The 10122-nt window shown below is 39.4% G+C and overlaps 1 protein-coding gene across 1 annotated transcript in view; it reads right to left on the bottom strand.

Annotated features, from left to right (window-relative positions):
• Window positions 1-3768: 3768 nt before the first annotated feature.
• The window catches only part of cntnap5b (contactin associated protein family member 5b), a 62165-nt gene continuing 55811 nt past the window's right edge, over window positions 3769-10122 (bottom strand). Inside the window, exon 24 of the mRNA XM_052123738.1 lies at window positions 3769-8432. Coding sequence (XP_051979698.1) covers window positions 8230-8432 — 203 coding nt within the window. The 3' untranslated portion in view covers window positions 3769-8229. The remainder of the gene's footprint in view (window positions 8433-10122) is intronic.

Below are 10122 nucleotides of genomic sequence, written 5' to 3'. Positions count from 1 at the left end.
TTTCAGATATATTTATTGCTTCAAATCAAGGTTGTAATGTTGTGATTCACCTCAAAGCGGGCTGGTTTGGTTAATGGCTTAGAACTCTTTTATGAAGGACTTTATGCAATCCCTATGGAAGAAATGAATGGGGAAAAATACTTCTGGAACTAAGATAGCTGAAAAAGTAGGTGGGCACTGTTGCGTTCTATTCCAAACATACACAAACCAAGCCTTCAGCAAAATGTCCTGCCACTCCTTGCTTGTTGTAGTCGTGACTAGTTGGTACAAATACATTTAAAAGATTAACAATTAAAAAAATAGCTTTTACTGTAGTGTTTATCGTACATTGTGCATAGTAAGGACAGGTTGTTATATGTAATAAAAAAAACTAGAAATTAGCTAGATAGATTCAATTTATGCAAGTTTTGCCATATCTATTTCCTGAAATGAAAATTTTCAAAACATTCAAAAGTTAGCATAGGCATTAGCATATGCACGACTGCAAGACTAGCATTGTCCAGTCACTTGCTGCAAACAGGATTATTTTTCACTCATTTTCAGTAACATAATGAGAAGTAAATTGACCCCGATGTCCTTTTCTCATGTAAACACAAAACCTTTGGCTAATCACCAAGCTATAGCGGAAAGAGAGGCTATTAGCCACATAGCACTAGAGACGACACTAAAACAGATAATGAACATGGCAAATGCAAACACATTTTAGCTAACTCTTTTTAGAAACCTTGTATGTTTCAGGAGCAGAGCTTATCAAGAGCTCACATTCATGTTCAAAAATGTCAATTTTAACTGGTTTTACATAAAAATGTTGTCCCTTGGATTTACCCAAAAAAACATGGAAAAAAATAAATAAATCCCACAGACTTTTTTGAAGGAGGGACCCAAGCTATATCTAGGTATCAGAATATTAGATACTTTAGGGTGGGCTCTTTTGACTTGTGCCAGTAAGCACCGACCTAGCAACCACCCAGAACACCCTAGCAACCACATACAGTAGCAATGCAACCCTCCACAACATCCGGAGGCAAACACTACTCTCTTTCTTCAGAAAATGCGAAATTCTAGTTAACCAATCTAATTTAGCCCCATTGGATAATCAATAATATAATTTAGTTAAATGAGACAGCAAATTTAATGAGAAAGTCTAATAGTATCTAACATGACAACAGCAGGGAAAACAAAGATATCTCAAAAGGAAACTCAGTTTGAATAATAATAAGAACCAGATTTAACTCCTGTCAAGACTTCTAACCAAGACTACAATTTGTAATTTTTCTTTTTCAGAAATATATTTCATTATTTCGTTTGATTATTGAATATTATGCACTAACAAAACACTCAGCGGCTGGACCAGATTAGCAAGATAAGACACATGAATCTATTGAGATTGTCTGCCCATATGGAAATATTAATTTTGGATCTTGGAAAGAGACAACGTGACAATGAGTCACTTGATATGGTGACATGAATCCAGTCTTATCATCCTCCTCCACAACAGAGCAAAAAAGTAGAATATAAAGAGGCCATGATTTTTCGCAGTGTTAGTTGATACTCAACCTTTTGTCCTACAACTTGTTAGATGGTTGCTGTTGACACCATATCCCTTCCTGTCTGTCTTTCTGCATTAGAGACTCAGAATTACCTCTCTACATTTACCTGTGCTTTATTTTCCCTGACACCCAGATACCTGATACAGTCCCAAAAGTGCTGGCTCCACACAGAGCAATCTATCTGTGCTGGATGTTGAATTCTTCTCCAAAAGCTTTTAACAGAGCTTAATTTGTTTCTCTTTTCTCTCAATATCAGCATCTGAAGCCACCCAAATAACTGAGTTGTTGCAATTGTCGCAAGATGAAACTTGAATAAGACTTCCAGGTTCAACTGAGAGTGATCAAATTCACTAGGATAGTACATGGAAGCTAATTCTAGGTCAGCACTTTAGTTTTGAGAAAAGTGATACAATAGATCTCAACGAATCATGGTTTTAAAAAGAATCAATGCTAACAGTAAAGTTTAGTATGGGACTACATTTTGGAGGTATGAAGCCCGAAGTATGCTTTGGTTTTCCTGGGTGCCAGGACGTCTGTAGCACAGTGTGCGTAATGCAAATTTCTTCATCAGCACAGCACTGACTGCGTTTAGCCTAGTTTTTCTAGACTCACGAACAGTCCATGTCCTCGTGCGTTGTCAGCATGCATCTGACAGATTAGCCGTTGGCTAATGTGCTAAAAGAGTTTTACAAAGCAGTTGTAGTGCACATGTATCAAAAATGTCCAAATTGTATACTTTGAGGTCTCGACAGTGCACAAGATAGAACAGCATGCAGAAAAAATTATCCCCTAACCTTAAGACCGGCCCTAATAATAATCCTCTGTCTTAAACTAAGTTTTTATCCTAAACAGTCACAACCATCAAAGACGTTTTTTGATGTGTAGCTCCGCCCGTAGTAAAATTTCCTTGGTCCAAAATCCTGCTTCTTGTAGTTGTATTCGCAATTTGAAACATCGAATATACTCTGTGGCAGGGCGGAGGGTGGGGCCGGGTCGTGATGCCGCACACCCGGCCCCCAATCAGGCTAATTAGCCCTCGAGAGGGATAAAGGCCGACCGAAGGCGGCAGTTCGAGAGAGAGATATTTCCGGATAGCTGTCCAACACCTGTTTATGTGTCTTTTTGGTTAAGTGTATAGTTAAAATATTATTTATATTGTCAAGCCGGTTCTCGCCTCCTCCTTTCCATTAATCCTTTTACACTGGTGCTGAAACCCTGGAAGGAGGAGGAATGCGCCGTAGTGGAGTTCTCGGCGCTACCCTCCACCCCAAAGGAGCAGCCGCGGCCATCCGCTGGAGGACGGAGGAGACGGCCGCCTGGAAGCGGAGGAATGGCCGCTAACCGCGAGGGGAGGAGGGGCTCCCAACCAACTGCCTGGAGCGGTTACTGCTGCCAGGGGCGTGGGAGACCCCTATTGTCCACCAAAAAGCGGCACGGTGTTCTGTCCGCCAGGGGACGGAGGACTGCCACTATGGACCTCACTGGATGTTTTTGTAATTGACACCATTCTGCATAAACTCTGTTGTGTCTCTCACAAATTACTGTTGTGTATGAAAATCCCAGGAGATCAGCAGTTACAGAAATACTCAAACCAGCCCGTCTGGCACCAAAAATCATGCCACGCTCCAAATCACTGAGATAAAAAAAATTCCCCATTCTGATGGTTGATGTGAACATTAAATGAAGCTCCTGACCCATATCTGCATTATTTTATGCATTGCACTGCTACCACACGATTGGCTGATTAGATAATCACATTAATAAGCAGGTGTAGAGGTGTGCCTAATAAAGTGATCCGTGAATGTTTATATTTATATTAAAAGTTTATATTTGTATTAAAGAGATATAAAAATTATATGTCATGCATATTTAGGACAAGTGTAACTCCCTTAAACTCTCCCAGAATTACATAAACCCAACATTTCTTTCTTTCTTTCTATCTTTCTTAATTTCTTTCTTTTTTTTTTTTTTTTTTGTCTTTATGCACTTTGAAAACTATTTTCAGAGCCATTTCTAACACTTGACACCTTCTTAATGAGTGTAAGCCCTTGAGAACAACAGTCATTGCTAGTTCCTGTCAAGACCGAGACAGATTCTCAATGCATGTCAAGAGCTATTTTAAAATGACTATAACTGATATGATATGCTAATAAGTATCCTGGTTAGACAAAAATGAAACACAGAAATGTGACACAAAGCTAAAAAAGTCTCTGTTTATTGTAATTAAATATACAATTATATACACAATAAACCTGTATAATTCTAACCATAGAAAACAAACTCAAAATAAATAGTAATAATTAGAATACGGCTTATTATGTCCATAACATCATGTGTTTTTTTTATTCATGTTTAATAAAATATTTAAATGCACTTGATCGCAGTTTGCGTATTTTTTTTTGTCAGTTTTGTTTTGTCGTTTTTTTTTTTTTTTTACCGTAAGGCCAAAAACATACTCTATGCGAGTATTTTAATGCTAAAACATCTAGCTACTCAAGCTCGATTTCATGCATTGTTGAATTCAGAGTGCAATTCGTAACGCAACCAAAGTCTGTGTTGCATTCTCGCCATTGCCACAAGGGGTGCTGTTGCAAGTAATTACGTAAAATGTCTTCAATGGGAAGTTTCCTCTTTCAGGGCATTTACTCCCAACAGTATGAAGAGAATCTTGCTGAGCAAGTTTAATTTAGTTGAAACTGTTGACATGTTTATAGCTAGCTACCTGAATGACAATATACATAAATTATAGGCACAGACACAAGACTCCATCTTGAGTACTGAGGGATTTTTATAATCACATTAACCCAAGAATGAACAATAAGATTGTACAACATTGGCCAAGCATTTACATCTGCAAGCGCACTTGCATAGAGTATGTTTCTTGCCTAAGAATCCTAAGCAGGTGCATTGCATTCAGCCGAGGAAATGCAATTTAATTAGTTCAGATAGTAACACAAGCTCTTAGCTGTGAAAGGTCTGTGTTATTTGTTAGTGCTGTCTGGTGTGCTGGATGTTCTAGGTCTCACTTCTAGCTTGTTAGTGAAAAGAACACTGTGTGCCTTACGTGACAGCAACTCAAACATCTACAAAATGGCAAAACAGAACTGCAACGGCTATAAACACGACACTTCAAACCTTCAAAATACAGCAACTACTACTTTATATTCCTGCTTTTAGTGTAAAACAGAACACTTAAACTATATTAACGGGTTTTATGTTGCGTCCCACGTGGTAAAAACGTTTGACAGCTTCAATTCTACTCATCCGATTAATGTACCATCATAAAAAAATTTGCACATCTGCTTTTATTGGTGGAGCTTAATTTAAATAAATAAATAAAAAGTAATATTTGCTAAATCTCTCTTAAGATCACTCTCAGATTTTGAATTTCACGATGTGTTTAATGTAATTTTGAGTGTGACCATGGTTTAAGGAAGGTGTACCTGTATGCTGGGTTGTAAATTTCAAGGATTAGTAGCAGCCTGACCGAAGCAAATCGGGTGCGATTAACCGAAAGTGAAGCGCTGCCGGCTCGTCATGTGCGAATGGCTTGCACGCGCTGCAGGACTCTGTTGGGTATACTGCAGTCTCTTCACATTTAGCATCCCATTTAGCTCATGAAAACATGCTGCGTGAGCATGAGGAAGGATTACATCAAGACTGGAATGCAGGTGCGGAATTTATATAAATAAAATAGTCTGCTGCTCTCTCACTATTGCTAGCATGCCAGTGATTACCCCTGCCATAGGTTGCCGACTCCTGGGCTAGAGTATACTTAGTTTTTCCAAATGCCATTCCATCTTGTGCACAGTTGAGCTCTAAAAAGTATACTAATTTGAACATGAGCCCATAAGGACACATTTGACATATGTGCACTACGACAGCTTTGTGATACTCTTTAGTACAGTCAACGCCAGGAGCACGCAAACAGTCTCCGTGTCAAGATGTAACGGCACTTGGAAAACGACTTTTTTGTACTTTGTTCAAAAACGATTTAACGTTTATAACTTTTTCATTTTCAACCTCTCCCCTTCAACTTCGACCTGGCTTAATTGAGGTATGCAATGCCCATTTTTCACAACCCTATCAATTCCCAATGGATAAAATCAAGTCCCATTGTCCCATTGTACAGTACATATTGTTTTGCTCAAAGTACCACCATTTAAAAGTTTGCACATCTGTGCTTCTAGTGAAGTTTATCTTAATTAAAAACCCATCATATATCAAGCTTTCTCTGGGTGGCTGAAATTGTTGGGGAAGCTATCCTGCTTTGCGTTTTGAAAGTATGAATATCTGATATCTGAGATTCACTGCCTCTGTGAGATGCCCTGAAATCTAATGAGATGAACGGACTGATCGTAGTACATTCCGCTGGTGTTCATCCACGGAGAGATGGATTTAGCTGCAGTTTGGACTCAGCTCTGAGCCCAGGGCGGTTTGAGCGAGGATCTATCATCACCATACCATTGCCAGAATGACATTTACATAGATCACCGCTAGATAAATATCTAGCATTACTGATTCTTTGTCCTGACGCCAATGAAAATGACAAATGAGGGGGTAGGGTGGAGCGATGATTAGATACCGCCTTGAAACCTCACTCTGATGCATTGTATGCGATTATCGGAGGAATTTGAATGTCTTGCCCCTTTTCTGTTAAGAACATTTTCATCCTGTTTTTGAGTCTGGGAACCAATTATAGTTGCATTATATCTCAGAGGTATCTTAAATCATAAATATGATCAAATCCATGTGAGGTTCAGACCAGGCAGCCTTTAAAAGGATGTGAATGATATTTTGGCTCCATTACTCACTTCCTGTAGAATATAATGGAATAGAATCATATCTGGCCCGGAACAGAATGAATTCTCATATTTCCACTTTAAGTTTATTGTGGCCTCATGTGATGCACTTCAAAGTGATTTGTGGTGACTCTATGGAAACTTCATGTTCTGGGAAAAGAAAACCCCATTTCTGCTCAAACTTCACAGGTAAAAGGTTTACAAAAAAGTAATTTTACGGTTTTGGAAAAATATGACGGTGAGTAAATCATGACCTTTTAGTCCATGTCAGTTAGCTTTGAGGCCGTTTATATGCTTTTGTAACCCAAAAAAGTAAAAGTAAAAAAAACAAAAAACATTAGCAGATATTTACATTTAAGGCCACGTCCACACTAATACATTTTTGTTTCTCTATGTTTTGGCCTTCCGTCCACACTGAGACAAAAACTAAATGATTGGGAAATGGACCAAAATATGGACCACCTGCCACTGGCCAGCAATAGCCAATGGTAAATCTTGGACTGTAGGCTAAATGCTGAAAGAAAACTATTCATCAAACCATTTCAAAATTGACAACATGCAGGCCTACTTTTTTTAATAAACATTCTTGAAATGACTTTCCTGCTGAAGTAACCAAGCCCACAGGGGCAAGGAAAAAGAATATCAAACAATATTATCATAGCCCAATTTTCATGATCCAATAAAATTCCAAATGGATGAAATCAAGTACTGTCATTTTTCCTGCTATATATTCTGAATCCCTAGAAATACGTCACATTATGAAAATGAATCTCCCCTATAGTCTAGTATGTAAAAGCTAAAGTATGCTTCGGTTTTATGCATGACGCTACTTCTCAGCACAGTCCGCGAGCATTTCTATTTTTCTAGCCTCATGTACCTGTGCGTGACATCTGTGCACATGTGTTGAATGCGTTCGTTCAAGCTTGCGATCAAAATAGTATACTCAACTGTGCGCAAGACCTAACAGCACGCTGAAAAACGAAGTACACCCTAGCCCTTAATGCCAAACATTAAATGTCTTGTGAATGTTTGTCCATGTTGTCTATAAAATAAGTAGGGATTGCATGTATCAACAAGAAATAGAGGAATGGAAGGAGGAAGTGACAGAAATCCACTGGTAACATCACCTACTTTATTTGTGCTCGCCTATGGCTGAACAAGACCATTCTTGCTGGATTGGTACTGTACCAGAGCTGCTTGATTCGACATGGTCCAAAGACTGGAGACCATTGAGTGTTTGTTTGTCTGCTAGACTGACTCGAATGTGTGCACGCACCAACGGTTTCGTAACCTCTTTGTTGTCTGGTTAAATAATTAGCCCTGATAGCAAGAGAGAATTGTTTTGATTTTTTGTCCTCTAAAAGGGCTGAAGGCCATGTTTGTGTAAAGCTTCATAGCTTTGAAGCCACCTGATCTTCTAACTCCTAGGAACACAATGAAAAACCACTGCAAAGAACCACCGCTGTGAAGACAGAGCCAGTCTGTTGAAATCCACCATTCTGCCAATGCAATTGTGGCATAATCCAACAGTCATATCTGCATCATTGCCATTTGTACATATACATACGATCAGGGTTTCTTTGGCTCTGCAAAACAAGGTGGTTTTATGCTACACAAGTTCACGAGGCTCTAACAATCCCTTGCCTCGGGCCCATTTCGACCACCTGCCCTACCTGGGACCCAGTTAAGGGCACTAAAATCCACAATAGTAGTATCTATTCCCTGATTCCTGTATGCTAAAGGAAGTGGTTTGGAGGGTGAAGGGCACTGGATGTGTCCACAAGGCTCAGCTGACTCCCCAACCTTTGTCCACTAGTTTGGCGCCACAGGCGGGATCAGAGTGACCGAGTTAGTGTCATGAGGTTGGACGTCACAGGTCAGATGAAGTACTCCTTCCTGCTGTCTCTCATGACACTGTGGACGTCCAGCTCAGCACGGTATCTAAGCTCTGGCCTGGGCTGGTGATCTTTCTCCTTGACGGTGGGAATCTGCCGGGTGCGTTCGTGTCGATGACGGTAGAGGAAGCGGGTCATTACGGCCACTGCACAGAGGGTAATGAGCACAACTGCTGCTATCAAACCTACAAGAGAAAGAGAATAAATATGTGGATAACTGTTGGCTAGACATTCTGGGGTTTGCAACCAAAAGGCTGTAGGTTCTAACCCCACAAGGGTTAAATCGATAAACTTTTGATGAATGCATCCACAAAATTATGAATTATTAAATAGTATTGGCCGCAGAAAACCCAATAAAGAAGAACAATTTACAAGCTACCTGACGGGACAGAGACTGTCTGAAAGGTTTGAGGCATACAAAACTCAACATTGCTCATGAATAATAATTATGTTAAGTGACCAGTAGTCCTTTTAGATTTGCTTAAAGCCGGATGTTGGAAGGTGAGCGCTAACCATAGTGGAATTAATTTGTTCAGTGCATTATCGACAACTGTTAGGCAGAGGTTTCTCCTAAGTCTTAAAAGTGAAAAACTCTATGCAAGTATGTGAAAACTGGCACTTCTAGATGTGCAAGCTCGATTTTGTGTGTTGTTGCCTTCCAAAATGCGTCAGACTGCAATTCATAAGAACACAGGTACGCATTGCAGTCTCAACGTTGCCGTTATGGGAGTTATAGTGGAATTTAGAGTAAACTGTCCACTTCTATAATACATTTTCTCTTTCAAGGCTGTGTCAATACAATCAAAATATCAATATATCATACAACACTTTTTCTCATAATATTGTATCAATACTTTAGATCCATGTATTGATATTTATATTAAACTATTTGTGTATTCATATCATGTAAACAACAAAGGTCGCACATTGTTACTTCCAAATTGATTGAATGTGCTAAGTCAGTATATTTATAGCAACTTACCTGAATGACAACATATCCAGGTAAATGGCACAGATTTTGAAGGTAACTCTATCGCACCCTTAAGTAATGAGGTTTCTTACTGTATACACCACAAAGAAAGAACACACGATAAGCATGTTCATCCGGACTGCGCATTGGCAATGCATTGGCCTAGTGATTGCATTTGTGTACTTGAACTTCCGTTAAGCAACGTTTCTGGCCATAAAATCCAAATTTTACATGGCTTGCTACATTTCTTTCTTCGAGCCTTGGCTAAGCTGAACAAAACTCTTAAAATCAAATAATTGTATCGCAGAAATATAGGGAGAGATGAACTTTACATTTACATTTATTCATTTAGCAGATGGTTTTATGCAAAGCGACTTACAAATGAGGAATACAGCAAAAGTGATTCGTCATAAGGAGGCAATAACATGAGATGTGCTGTCATGCAAAGTTTCAAACTGCTCTGAGAAGTACAAGTAGGGAGGAAGGTGAGAGTGGTGAAGAGCGAGGAACAGTCGAAGTGAAAGTCTGAAAAAAACGATTTTGTGCTTCTGTGAGATGGCACCACTAGATGGTGTTCACTTGTCGTTTTTAGGCTTCAAACTTGTCATTGTTGCTATACTCCTGGCTACCAGCTTGTGTTGATGCAATCGTAGATGGTTGAGATTTAAGGGCCGATCACACTGGCAGTGGTTAAATCACTAGAGGTCATCAAATCCCTGTACTGATGGCTGCTAGTAGGCGTTCGCTATATCAGGCATCAGACCACTCAAGTGTCTACCCTCCCAATGAATGATGGCACATTGTATCAATGCTCATTTGCATAAAGGTGAACTCTTCTTAACTTTTTAAGTTGCTGTCGCTCATGTCGCATCAAATCGCCAACTCTCATTGGAAGAGAATTTCTT

Source organism: Xyrauchen texanus, chromosome 50, assembly GCF_025860055.1.
Source record: "Xyrauchen texanus isolate HMW12.3.18 chromosome 50, RBS_HiC_50CHRs, whole genome shotgun sequence".
Taxonomy (NCBI): Eukaryota; Metazoa; Chordata; class Actinopteri; order Cypriniformes; family Catostomidae; genus Xyrauchen; species Xyrauchen texanus.
This window is presented reverse-complemented; position numbering and strand designations above follow the sequence as displayed.